This window comes from Cetorhinus maximus, chromosome 13 (assembly GCF_964194155.1).
Source record: "Cetorhinus maximus chromosome 13, sCetMax3.hap1.1, whole genome shotgun sequence".
Lineage (NCBI taxonomy): Eukaryota > Metazoa > Chordata > Chondrichthyes > Lamniformes > Cetorhinidae > Cetorhinus > Cetorhinus maximus.
The window spans coordinates 95,465,171-95,479,652 of record NC_135891.1 but is presented as its reverse complement, the minus strand read 5'-3'; the positions used below and the strand labels follow the sequence as shown (position 1 = coordinate 95,479,652).

At 49.1% G+C, this 14,482-nt stretch overlaps 1 protein-coding gene across 1 annotated transcript in view; it reads right to left on the bottom strand.

Annotated features, from left to right (window-relative positions):
* zap70 (zeta chain of T cell receptor associated protein kinase 70) overlaps positions 1 to 14,482 on the bottom strand; it is a 109,542-nt gene that overhangs the window by 15,987 nt on the left and 79,073 nt on the right. The window contains exons 6-9 of the mRNA XM_078555846.1: positions 12,522 to 12,553; positions 12,146 to 12,206; positions 1,013 to 1,184; positions 353 to 559 (exon numbers count right to left, since the gene is read on the bottom strand). Coding sequence (XP_078411972.1) covers positions 353 to 559; positions 1,013 to 1,184; positions 12,146 to 12,206; positions 12,522 to 12,553 — 472 coding nt within the window. The remainder of the gene's footprint in view (positions 1 to 352; positions 560 to 1,012; positions 1,185 to 12,145; positions 12,207 to 12,521; positions 12,554 to 14,482) is intronic.

Here is a 14,482-nt window from a genome sequence, read left to right as displayed (position 1 = left end):
GTATCTGGATCTGCACCTTAAGTGCTGTAAGCTGCAGGACTATGGGCCAGATGCAGGAAGGAGGGATTAGAAAGGGCACCTGGGTGTCCTCGGGCTGGCATGGACAAGATGGGCCGAATGGCCTCCTCCTGTGCTGTAACTTTTCTATGGTGCAATGGTTCTTTATAGACAAGCAGTGAGAAGATTACTCATGCCTATTAAACTCCAGTTGTATCCTTACAACTTAGAGGAGCTGTTTTACTTTTGCCAGCCTTATTTATCTGTGCTTTCAATTCTTAGGTAAGTGGGATGTGCCGCAATGAGGAGAGTGTGTGCTTATAACTGGGAATATATTATTTGCTGAAATGCTCACTTTTTGGAAGACAGAAATTTGTTCAGTGGACCTCCAGAAGCCATCTCCATCACCAGCATCAGATGTTCTGCTTGACACACTCCTATCATTCGAACTATGTATGGATTGTCCAGCTTCTGCATAAATTCTGCTTCTTTCATTAGTTCTTCCTTTAATGATTTTTCATTATCATTTTTCAGTACTTTGATAGCAACATCAATCTGCTTCCTAGATAAAAAAAATAAGGACACTAAATAGGATTTGTCTTATAACGCATCATAATAATGCACATGTGTATAAAATTCTCAATCTTTTATTGTCTCAGGCAGTCACCTCTGATTATTTTTCTCTTTTAACTGTATTGACTTCCACAATTTGTCTTTTCTAATAAGTTTTCTGGTTTATTTTCTATTGGTCAACTGAATTTCTGCCATGTCCAATTATCATTCCATTTTCACTTTTCTGTTATCGTAATATACTTCATGTCTACGTTGATCTGCTGCTCTGTTATTTATTAAACAGTCTTTCATCTCTTTGATAATGTATTTTTCTGCCGATTGTTCCATCTGTCTTGAAGGCTAGGCTTCGAATGACCACTATTGGATTTACTCATTGAACCCTCAGGCTGCTTTTTCAAAGTGATATTATGAGATGTGTTAATTTTGCATTTAAATTACTTACTTTCTCATCCTATACACCCCTTTTTTCACACAACCAAAGTTGCCAGATCCCAGCTCCACTTCATCTATTAGCAGGCACTCTCGCTTCAGGTACAATTTCTTGTCTTTTAACTCTTCAGGGTCACTGTAGGGGCTTACATATGACTCTGCATCCATAGGAAGAATCCGACGTCCTGCACATGAAGAGTTTCCAGATTAATTAAATACTTGAACAGTCGCTTGGCAGTTCAGAATTTGTATATTGCTGAAAAGAGAGACATCTTGCAAAAAATTTTCATCTTGCACTCCTCAGGACAAATGCAAGAATGCCAAATTTCAAATGGTTACAATAATTAATATTACAGGAGCAAAGGGTGCTGATTAGTTGGCAAGCCGGCTCTGAGTGGCTGAAGTATTGCCATGGAGAAAGCAACAGCGAACTATAAGCTCCCCAAGCTCTCAGGCAATTGAAAACATGTTGAACATATCCCTTTTATTATTTGTAGAGATGGTGGATACATTGGTTGTGATCTTCCAATATTGCCTAGATTCTGGAAAGGTCCCAGCAGATTGGAAAACTGCAAATGGAACACCTCTATTCAAGAAATGAAGGAGACAGAAAGTAGCAAACTATAGGCCAGTTAGCCTACATCTATCATTGGGAAAATGCTAGAATCCATTTTTAAGGAGGTCATAGCAGGACACTTAGAAAATCATAATACAATCATGGCAGAGTCAATATGGTTTTGTGAAAGGGAAATCATGATTGACAAATTTATCAGCATTCTTTGAAGATGCAAAAAGCAGGGCGGATAAAGGGGAACCAGTAGATGTTTGGATTTACAAAAGGCATTCAATAAGGTGCCTTATAAAAGGTTATTGCAGAAGATAAGGGCTCATGGTGTATGGGGTGATATAATAGCATGGATAGAGGATTGGGTAGCGAACAGAAAACAGAGTCAGGTTAAATGGGTCATGCTCAGGTTGGCAAACTGTAAGAAGTGGAGTGCCACAGGGATCACCGCAGGTCCTCAACTATTTACAATCTATATTAATGACTTGGATGAAAGGATCAACTGTATTGGAGCCAGATTTGCTGATGATACAAAGATAGGTAGGAAAACAAGTTGTGAGGAGGATACAAATAGTCTGCAAAGGGATAGAGGTAGGCTACGTGAGTGGGCAAAGAATTGGCAGATGGCATACAATGTGGGAAAATGTGAGGTTGTCTACGTTGGCAGGAAGAATAGAAAAGCAGTATATCATTTAAATGTGGAGAGAATGCAGAAGGTTCATTAGGCTGATTCCTGGGATGAAATGGGTGTATTATGAGGAAAGGTTGAGCAGGTTGTCTGCAATTAGGAGACACAGTTTAAAAATAAGGCGTCTCCCAATTAAGATGGAGTTGAGGAGGAATTTCTTCTTTCAGAGGTAATTAGTCTTTGGAATTTTCTTCCACAGAGAGTCGTGGAGGCTGGGTCTTTGAATATATTCAAGGCTGTTAGGCAATATTTGGTCTGCAAGGGAGTCAAGGGTTATGGGGGAATAGGCAGGAAAGTGGAGTCAAGGCCACAATCAGATCAGCCATGATCTCATTGAATGGCAGAGCAGGCTCGAGGGGCAGAATGGCCCACCCTGATCCTATTTCTTATGATCTCATGGGGCAGAGTTTGAGTTCGGCAGTCAGGCAAGGTCAGCGGGACCGGGAACGGCCGGGAAGCAGACTGCCGCCTGCTATCAGTCCCCGACCGCGATTTCACGCTGGTGGGCCAATTAAGGCCCGCCCAGCATGAAACGCTGCTCCTCACTGGTCGGGAAGGGCCAAGCGGGGGCCCAACCCAGCGGCCGGTTTAAAAATGGCCCCAGCAGCCACTGGAAGGCTGCCATGGAAGTACGTCTGTCCTGTGTTAGCAAAGTAATGGAGCCGAACGCAGCTGGAGATGCCAGGTGGTAGGGCAGGTCGGGTGGGCACTTGGCCCCCCCGCTATTCAGATGAGTCCCTCGTGGTCCTCCTGGGGCAGGTGACTGCCAGGAGGGACACCCTTATCCCCCAGGGATGGGAGGAGAAGGCCACCGCACCTCACAAAGAGGGCATGGGAGGGGGTGGCAATGCTGGTGAGCAGCCATGACGTGATACAGTGCACATGGGTACAGTGCCAGAAGAGGTTCAATGACCTGCTGCGCTCAGGAAGGGTGAGTACCGTGTTGGCATGGATCAGTGAGCAGAAGTGTTGAGGTCAGGCCATCCCCCCATGAACCTCAGGCGTGAGTTCCAACTGTCAATGACACCAGAACCGGCCAAGGGGGTGATCCCTGGCTGCTTGGACTGAGTGTCTTGCGGCTCGAGGACCATGAGTTGATGTGCCCTGTGAGGTTTTCCTCAGCTGGGGTTGGCTAGGCTGCAGTGGCGCTACAGGTAGAGAGTGGACTAATCAATACTCCTCTGGTCCTTTCAGGAGAAGACAAGCCAGAACCACTCAGAGAGGTTATGCACAGGTGGAGGCCCGCACAACCTGCTGCTGCTCTCCCGGTTCGAGCAGGATGCCCTTAAGCCAGCACATTCCACGTGACGTGGCATGGAGAGGTGGGGGTGTCAGATGAAGGTAAGAGTGCAGTGCACAGAGGTGAGAATTTCGGATTCTATGGCAGTATCTTATTGATGGGAGCCTCAAACCTGGAGTACCCATTGATCATTGAAAGACGATGGCACCATGATGCAGATCTCCATTGTCTCACCAGGGTGCATGGCATGTACAGTGACAGTGTGATGACTTTAACTAATGACATGTCCTTCTTCTCCCTTTCGGGTTCACCAGCATGCTGGACCCCAAAGGTCACCCCTGATGCTGGAGGAACACTCGGGTTCATTTGCACCTGCGTCACACCCACTCTCTGAAGCAGGCACCAGCACAGATACCAGCACCTTGGCGGGTATTAGATTGGCGGCTAGAATGTCGGTGCACATTGGTGAGGGCACTTCACACTCGCTTGAGGTGCAGGCTGAGGCAGAGAGTGCCCAGGGCGCCGGCAGTCGGAGGGCTGCTGGGGACAGGGACGATGCTCAGTCGAAGGCAGATGATGAGTCTTTGGAGTCGTCCATTAGGCAGCAGATGCTGGATGTCCAGCGGGATGTGTGGGAGGATCTGGTGGAGATCCATGAGGGCCTGCATGCCTTGGTCTTGGTTGAAGAGGAGTCCATGCGGAGCGTGAGCACTGCGTTGACCCCCATGGCTGAGCGCACAGCCTCCTCCATTGAGGGAGTGGTGATTCTTATGGAGAAGCAGCTCCAGGGACAGAATCAGGGGTTCCTGGGGTTGTGCTCGGACCTGCAAGCCCTCACACAGGCACTGACCTCAGGTGGTCAGTGCCTGTGTGGGAGATGGATGAGGCACCCAGTATCCCAGCTAGGTGCCCGTCCATCAATGGTGAGCAGGGAGGTTCAAAGCGACATCAAGTTGGTGCACAAACTGCTTGTCGTCTCTGAGGGCACTCTGGATGATGGCAGCAACGCCTCCACCAGTGACTGTTGCATCTGGTGAGGCCACGATGACTGGGGAGATGCCAGCCATGGCACTAGCCGCTCCCTCCCAGGCAGGGCCAGCAGAGCACTGGCCAGAGGACAACCACCAAGGTCTTCAAGGCCAACAAGACAGCAGAGTCAGCCGGCTGTCTCCAGTGCCGGTGCCAGCAGTGGGGGGGTGGGGGGGGGGGGTGTTGGGGGTTTGGTGGGGGGGTGGGGGGGGGGGGGGGGGGGGGCAAGGTGGGGGTGGGGTGGGGGTGCTGCACCAAGACGTAGCACTCGCAAACTAAAGGCACCATGAGCACAAGAGGGACAGTTCACAAGTGATTTTCTGTTCATTTATGTTTGGTTTAAATTTCTGCTGGTGTGGACATCAACACCAGTAATGGTAATGTCATTATGCTTTCAATGTGACAATAGCATTACAGTTGCTTTGGTTCTGATGGCCTGAGTATGCTTCACCTTTTGTTCTTTCCGGGTCAGGGTGCGCCAGTGTGTAATGCTGGGCCTGAGTGGCTCGATACTTTACTGCACAGGCATTGAGTGATGTTTAGGTGCAAATGAAAGGGTCATTTCAGACATCCAAGATGTAGGTGGCAGTCTGGCATGAGGTGGGAGCAGATCCTTGGTAGCCTAAGGAGCGTTGGATCAAGGTATCCCTGGTGTTCCTGCCACCCTGGAAGTTACCGAGGTTTGGCTCCACACCCTCAGCATTCTCCTCACCACGCTCCTCTTCTGACTCACTACTGGATTCATCATCTATCCCCTGTGGAGCTGCCTCAAGATCTTCTTCCTCCAGTGGGTCCCCCCCTTGCCAGTGCCAGATTGTGGAGAGCACAGCATGCAACCACCATCAGTGTCACCAGCTGTAACTATGGACAGCTGATTGGGACACTCCACAAAGATCCCCCACTGACCCTGGAAAGAGCCGGAGGCATAGAAGTTGAGGGCAACTATGACCTTCAGGACCACAGGCATGGGGTGTCTACCCACACAGTCAGCGCTGATCTCAGGCCCAATCATCCGACAAATGGGAGTCATGGTCTCCCTTGAGAGGCGGAGCCTCCTTCGGCATTGCGCCTTAGACTATTGAGGTAGCCGCATCGCCACCTGTAAAACCTGGCAGCAGGGTGGTGGTGCCTTCTGCGGCCCCTTCCACCTTGGCCATGTACCCCTTGTGCCTGTGCCTCTCCTCCCACAGGTCCCTCCCATGGAAGCTGCATTGGGACACCTGGCCTCCTCTCCCTTCTGCCCCTCTCTTCCTCCTCAGAGGAGGAGGTGCCTCCAGCAGAGACCACAATCCCCATTACCAGGGTAACAGAAGGCTGCCTAATACCTGGAAGTGTCCACACAGTCTGAATCATCCGGGGGCCTTGGAAACACCAATGAGTTCTGAAATGAAGCCTGGAAATACTAACAATGAAGCCCCGAACAGGTGAGGCTCCCAAGTACCAGTAAGCAACCTGCAACTAACTATCTCCAAAACTCCGCACTACCCACACTGGCAATGCTGCTGACACTTTTTATCTCGTCCTTGGATGAGGTTTAGAAAATTGTCTGCTGCCCGCTTGCCCGATTTGTCCGTGCGACAAGCGCGACATCGCACGGGCAACGTAAAATACAGCTTTTTAATGGCCTTACCTGGCCTCATAATTGATGGCAGGCGCAGCTCTGACTCCCACTCGCGCCCGCCAATTGAAATATCGCGCAAGTGCGTGATGACGTCGGGACGTTCACCTGACATCATCACGCACTATTTTATGGCTCGAGTGAGTCGGGCACACGCCTGCCCACTCAGCGAAAAATTCTGCCCATGATCTTACTCCAAAGGCCTCCTGCAAATATTGACAAATAGCTAAGGACTTCTGAAAGACAATGGCCAGGATCTTCCATGCTCGTTGGTATCGGGTGTGCACAGCAGCGTGACTGGACCATATGGCGGGAAGGTCAGAAATTGGTTTCATGACGTCGTGAAACCAGTTTGTGATCAATTGCTCAGCCTGTTGATGGCGGGCCGCATACCCCACCATTGGACATCGGGAACCTCATTGTAATACATCTGCATATCGTTATAAGGCCAGCCTGCCGGAATCATCCCCCCATCCCCCCGTTGGATTATCCGCCCACCTCGGCGTGTTGGGTGTTTCACAACTGCATAGATAAGGTGTGCACTTGGCGGGCTGCACTTTGAGGGGAACTCGGAGGTGAGTGCACAGTAACATTGCACAGCGATCGCCCGGGTCGCCTGTGGGACTTCAAGGTGGAGGCGCGTTGGAGAGGAGGGAGGGCTACCCTGCAGTTGAGGCAACTTGGGGGTGGGGGCAACCTCTGCCCTGTGGTTGAAGGTAGTGCACAAGCACATGCGGGTTGTAGGGAGGGAAACGGCCACACATTAGGGAAACCTTGTATAAAGTGACCATTCCTCCGCAGCTGAGACAGTTCAGACACAGCCACATTGACATGTGTGGAGTCGGGCCTCTAGCTTATCTGCCCACTCAAGCAATGCAGAGGCATGAAAGTGCCACCAAGTGCTCTGGATTTTTTCACCCCTTGGGCACAGGCTGCAAACTAATGAGCATTTTAGTGGACTGCAGAACAGTTGGACAACTGCACAGTGGTACAATCTCCTTGCTAAAGCAGTCACTGGTGGAGGCGCTCACAGCCCCTTGTAATGTCAGCATCCAGAAGGTGGGTGGGGTTTCAGGCAGCCATGCAGCGCACTAAACTCTGGCCATCCAAGTGATGGCCAGCACTCTCTGGGGGCCTTCAGACTTAACCAAGGGAAGTTCTTAGTACACCCAAGCTAATGCACGTGTCTCTCTCTTTCATCCTGCAGGAGGAGTACATCAGGAGCATGGAGCCTGGTGACCTAGCTGTATGCCTCATCGCCTATAGAGAGTGAAGACGACAGAGAAGAGAGCAACAGAGGTGCCTGGCTGCACAGAGGGAGGAGCAGCAGCCTCTGGAAGAAGGGGCGGCTGGGGCTCCTGCACACCCTGCTGAAGAGCCATCGTGAGGCGTCGTTGGTCCATGCCTAGCGACACCCAGGATCTATACCTGCCGCCTTTCATTCCTGCAGATAACTAACAACCAGTATTGACAAGGACAGTGCATGTCTAGGGAACTGTTTGGCAACAACTACCACCTGCTGCAGGATTTAGTGCCACGGGGACATGGAGGGCATCCACTGTCAGTGGCTGTGAAAGTGACTGCGGTGCTAAATCTTTACGCCAGTGACTCCTTTCAGGGCTCCACAGGTGACCTCTGTGGGATATCACAAGCCTCCACCCACAAATGCATCCATGAGGTCACAGATGCCATCTTTGCGAGGGCACACAACCTTGTGCATTTCGCCTGGGACCAAGAGGGCCAGGATGCAAAGTGATTGGATTTGCCCAGATCTCTGGTTTCCCATAGGTGCAGGGTACCATCGACTGCACTGATGTTCAGATCTCTGTTGCAACAATTGGTCAACTATGCCAACCACAAGGGCTTCCATCCGCTGAATGTGCAGCTGGTGTGTGACCACCACAAACACATCCTGCAGGTCTGCGCATGGTGTCCAGGGAGTGTCCATGACTCCTACATTCTCAGTCGGTCACAGATCCCTGACGTCTTCCAGGGTCCACAAGCTGTAGCGATGGCTCCTCGGACACAAGGGCTACCCACAGAGGATGTGGGTGATGACACCCGTGCGGCGACCTCAGACTGCAGCAGAGCGAAGGTATAGCGAGGCACATGCTGCAACTCGCAACTTGGTGGAGCAAACCATCGGGTGCTGAAAATGAGGTTCCAGTGTCTGGACCGGTCTGGTGAAGCCCTGCAATATAGTCCACAGAGGGTGTCAGGCATCGTCATCACCTGTTGTGTCTGTTACAACCTGGGGCTCCCCCGATGAGGACGTCGATGGTGGTGAGGGTGAGGAGGTCATCAGAGGTGATGATGATGGCAATGAGGCCCTCACACTGGCCGGACAAGGCAGGTGTGCTCGGGAAGCCCTCATTAGCTGCTAGATTTGTGCAGGATGATGACGACAGGCAGTGAGCAGAAACCATAGATCCTCACATTGCACCTATGAACATTTGACTCCAGACTGGTTTATGGCACCTCACATACCCTCTGTGATAATGCTCCCGTTATGGAGATGCAGTGGAGGCCCTGATAGTCACTTGGTTGCAGGAGAATGATGACAACATGCAGTGACGATGCTCTATAGATCGTCACATAGCCTCTGAGAATGTCTGATTCCTGTCTGGCTGAGGGCAGCTCGCTTGCACTCTGTGATCAGGGTCATATCACAGAGATGCAGCCATGAAACTTTAAAAGCATCTGATCCTTTGTCCGCCTTCAACACCTGACCCCTTCAGGAGCACAGTGTCACTGGTCACAGATGCTGAAGAGATGGGGGCCAGCCCCACCTTAAAGATGCTGAGAGCAGAGAGAATGATGGAACTCTGTGACCCCTACCCCCACGACATTCTGGCAACAATGATGATCACCACTGAGGTGCAGGCATCACTAGTACATCCAGGGAATGAGAGGCCGGACCATCACTTTGGTCAGAAGGCTGCACAAAGCACAGGGGAGAGACCCTGGACTGAGACACCTGTCTTTATCTTGTGCAGAAAGGTTTCACATCTGAGTGACACAAACACTGCTCATCAGAACAAGGAGCCATAGGAAGGGAGACATTCTTGGGAGTTTATTACAATAGTGAACAGTACGTACAGGTGATTAACACCCATGCCTGGGCTGTGCAACTAATTCTCCTTAACTTGCCAAACCCTGCCACTACATCTTGGTGTTCCCTGAACATCCACAGCTGAGGTGGAGTCAGTCTGCTGACTGCTATGCTCTGACTGTGATGACCTTGGCGGGTGTCCTCTGCAGGGCTGAGATCTGGAGGGCCCTGGCCTGCTTTCGGGGTTCTGCTGTATGGCAGTGGCATCCTCCTCAGCCTGTGGAGCTGGAGCTGCTGAGGCCACAGGAAGAGGGGATTCGGATGGGCCGGACACTCCTGGAGTCACCTGGATGGATGGTCCCAGGAGGTACTGATCTTGCTCCCTATGGGTCCCCAAGGGCCCCTGGCTGACTCCTTGAGGAGAAGGGGTAACTGGAGTGAGATTGGGCTCCCCCGCGTCTCGCTCGCATACACACTGTTGGAGGCCAACTATGGCATTGGCGATGGAGTTCAGCCCGCGCAGCAGTGCAGCAACGACATCCTGGAACAAGGTCTCCAATGGCAGCCGCCATCCTACCAGTGTGGCCCTCGGTGCATTGGCATGCCAGTACTATCACCTCAGCCCGAAGGCGGACGGACTCCTCCATCGTGCCTTGCGATCTGAGGAGTGCAGTGGACACCCCTCCCTGATGTTCCCCAGCTTGCCTTTGCAGCTCCAGCAACTGTGATATGACCAAGTCCAGAGGTTCATCTGACTTGGACTCAGCAACGTTCTGGCCTCCAGCAGTCCTCTGAGTGTCAGACACCTGGTAAGTCCCTGCCGCCGCCTACTGTGGATCAGACAGTGCAATGTGCTCACCAGATTGTGATTCTGAGGCTACTCTAAATCTAGGTTCCACCAAGGTGTGTGTCTATGCACTGGTGGAGGGTGTGGGTGAGCACTGTGATGGGTCTTCAGGCAGGGTTTCAGAAGATTCTTCTTCTGGGCTTCCCTCGGGGTTTGCTTGGAGGGCCTGGGTCATGGACTCTCTTGGCAGTTTCTTAGCTGTGTCTGGGGAAGCAAGGAGAGATAATTAGTGCCTGGCAGTGGCCTATGAAATAGGACACATCACTCACAGCATGGTTGTCTGTTGAATGTTGCACTGCTGGATCCTCACTTGGTAGAGCACCACTGACCTCTCCGTCAGCACAGGATTGGTCCAGATCCTCGCCGGCCAGCAAAGACCGTGAGGACCTTGATTTCATGCATTCCTCCACCAGCCTGCGACCTCGTTCTCTTGTTGTATGCCAGCTTGTCCTGCATGAATAGAGATAGAGAGAATGTGAGCAGGATGCCTGCCAGGCCAAATGATAAGTATGCCTGGTGAGTCTGGGTGGTGAGTGGTCCCATGGATGTGATGAGGACAATGAAATGTGGGAGAATGACTGGTGATGTCCTTTGAACTGGCAGTGAATGAGATCCCTGTGGATGTGTGAGGGGTTTGTGAGTGTGTGAGTTGAGAGTGATGAGAAGAATAACTTACCCTGGCAGAATGGAAGAGATCATTCATCCTCTTTCGACACTCGGTGGCTGTCCTCTTTTGCAGGGTGTTGGCGTTGACCCCCAAGCCAGATTTGTGATGTTGCTGCCCATCCTGCGGCCAAAGGCGGGGGGGGTAGAGGACATCATGGCGAACCTCCACTGCGTCCAAAAGGTGCTCTATGGACGCATCATTGAACCTGGGGTCTGCAGTCTTCTTGCCTTTCGAGGCCATGTCTTCCATGCAGCAGCCCTGGGCTGGAAGCACTGAGAGGTGTGTGCATGGCTGCTCTTCAAATGTAGCACCCGACGTAATGAAGCGGCAACATGATGGCGTCGCAGGCAAATAATTGCCCGCTTGCCATGGAAACAGTGTCTTTCCCAGGAATGCATAATTAATTCAGCGGGTTTGGGACGATACGGCGTGAGGAGCCGCCATCGTTTTACCTGCCCGCTACCACACTTAGTGCAAATCTGGGATGATTCCACCCAAAGTCAGATACCAAAATTAACAGAAAATATTGTTCTCTTTTTGGTGTATGCATAGCTAGCAAACAAAATCAATATTTGAAGAAAATAGAAAGCTAATGACTAAGAATCAGAAAATTGATAAGCCTGGAGACTCCAGCTTTGGAACCATTGCCTTCTAGCTACAAGATAAAGAAAATCTTCTGAGACCAGATCCAAACCTAAGTCCCTGAGGTGAAAGATTGATGAGCTAATACCTCTTCTGTACAACTCAATCCCTGATTTCTTTATATTGATCAGATTCTTATTGAAGCTTCTGGAATAACCTCTGAACAACCTCAAGAAAAAATTTCCTTTGTCAATTTAAATTTCATGCCACTTTTCCTTTGCTAGTTCCCGCAGGTGCGCTTCCTCTTTCAACTGGTTATATAATTAAGTGTCGGGTCAGTGCAAAATGGGTCTTATTTCTGCTGTTGACTGCAGTCAAATAGGCTGCTAACATACTCAATGTACCAGGAACCATACATACCATGAACCATTCCCCAAGGAAGAAGGAACCAACACAACCAGAAGGGGAGATAACTGACAAAAAAAAAATGACGTTTAAAAACCATGTGATGAAGTGTATCAGCATCTTGCTGTACCATTTCATCTTTAATTGTTTCTATATCCACTATGGTTAACAATGAATCCTGGTAAAAATGTGCACAGAGGCACAAGTCATTTACCACCAAATACTGAAAGTTCCTTGTTTGTGTGACTGGGCTAGTTTACTAACACTGAGCCTAATAAGGCTACCCACTAATGCTGAAAGGCACTAATGCAGGTGCCCACCCTCTCACCGTTCATTTGCTGGGTGTGACCACAAAGAGCACTATTAGCCATAGACTTGCCAACCATGTTAACTGTCATTTAATTTCATAATCTCTGTTACGTACAATTCAACACTGTGCTACTACAAACTCACCTCCCATTGGTTCTGGTGTATATCCATCAGGGTTACAGGCAAGACTGATAGCACTTAGTCTCTGGAAATCAAAGACTGGTATTATTATCAAGCTTAACCAACAATATACAAACAAGCACATGCAAAGCTTAGTACTTATATATTGGTTATTCTCACATAATTTTTTTCCAATAAAGGACAGAATGACATCAATACTATTTATTGAGTGCTAGGACATTTCCTGTGGCCTTTCTCACAGGTAGCCTGTCATTCGGGGTATAGACTACCTGTGAAGAGTTTTTGTCAGCGTGCGATGAGTCACAGCTTCTGTAGAATTTTATGATTTCAAAACACAGAAAAGTTGAACATGTAATAATAATATAAAAGATATACTTACGTTGGGAGGAAGTGAAGGTGGTCGTGCTGCTTCTGTGAAGTAGAAATGAATCAAGATGGATAAATCTGACTTCTCTTGTGAGATCTTTAACAGTCCAGTTGTTTGTTTACTCAAACTTGCTTATGTAAACCTGTGTAAATTCATATTCTAAAACCCAATTGGACAAAATTCCTTTTTCTTCCCACCCACCCCCCACCCAACCCCCCACCTTCCTCTTGAAAGGCTTCAACTTCTTAATGGAGTATAATTCTATGGAATTCTCAGAAGCCTCAGTAATTGAATGTTGTTCACAACTGATCCTTGACGCCATGGAGAGAATTTTCGGCTCGGTGAGCGGGGGGCGGGGCCCGCTCGCCGAGGCATAAAATGACACAGGGTGATGTCGGGACACCGAGCATCGTTTAGATTTTCAGTTCGGTGGGTGCGCAGCCAAGTCGGCTGCGCTACCGCCGAACTGTCAAAAGCCTGTTAAGGGCATTAATTAACTAATTAAGGCTATTGAGAAAGTTGCCCGTCCAACCTTAACATTGGCGGGCGGGTGAAGAGCCCAGGCGGCCTTCACATTTTTCATGGAACCTCATCCACGGTGGGACGAGGTTTCATGAAGGGTTTATAAATTAAATAAATTTTTTCATTAAAGTTAATTGACATGTCAGGGGGACATGTCTTAATTTTTTTTCTTTATTAAAATTTTTAAAACTTAAAACTTATCTCCCTGAGGCACCTTTGTGCCTCAGGGAGATTTTGGTGCTCTTTTGCGCGCATGCATGAAAGAGCGCACTCCCGGCTCAGGGAATCTCCCCCCCGCCCGCACAGGGAGAGCACAGTCCACGTAAAATGGCGGCGCGGGCCCGATCATGGGCGCCGATCGGGTCTACGCCCGCCCCCGCACAACCCCCCCGATGGGGGGAAAATTCTCCCCCATGTGTTAACAGGCTATTTAACTCCATAGGGCGTATAGCCAAGCCACCAAGGGCGTTCTGCAGTGATGAAAGCAAAATACTGTGGATGCTGGAAATCTGAAATAAAAACAAAAATGCTGGAAAAATTCAGCAGGCCTAGCCGCATCTGTGGAGAGAGTAACAGAGCCAACATTTCGAGGCTGTGTGACTCTTCTTCAGAGCTCTGAAGAATGTTCTACAAGTTCTCTTTAATAGCAATCTTTTCTAAGCCAGAGATGTTGCTTTAATGTTGCTTTTGAATATTTGTCTATGCAAAGAGCACTTTCTAACATGGAAACCTGTTACAGGTCATTAACTGTCCTGCATACATCTTCCTAGCACAATAAAGGTAAATGTGCTTTATATCGCTCATGAGGAACCTCTGCTACTGAGGATGTCTCCTATGGGAAGACATCGCCTGGCCTCCAGGGATAAGAACACATGTTTATGCCCAGGGTTAAGTGCCTGGAACATGATTGGATTGTAGAAAAGCAAGTTATTCAATAACAAACTAGTCACTATCCTGCTTGAGGAGAGGCAAATAAGGTGTATGCAGAGATTGCTTAAAGAAAACATGCCTAAATAAGAGAGATTAGAACTGAGTTAATTCTCTGTAGGACATTGGCAATAGAATACATAAAACCAGGTACATCTGACTGCTGTTTGAATGGTCAGCCTGGCTCATTAATTAGAATTTCTAACTTGTGTAAATGGGACAAATTTATATAAGTGGGACAATTCCCTTACATAATAGTCTACACTCCATGTAAAGCGTTCAAAGTCTGCACCTGTCTGGGTTTATCAGTGACTTGGTTTGAAGAATTTTGTCCATAGTGAAATCCTTCCGTAAAAATGTCAGACCCACAGTTCACAAAGAAAGGAAAAGTTATAAACGGAGAGAAAATTGATGGACTGGTGCAACCTCTAGAGTTCTAACAGTTTTTTCAGATTGCTGGAATGTGATTTCCTCTTCACAAATGCAGCTTCGGTACTTCTCTTTGGGGTAGTGGGGATTAATAG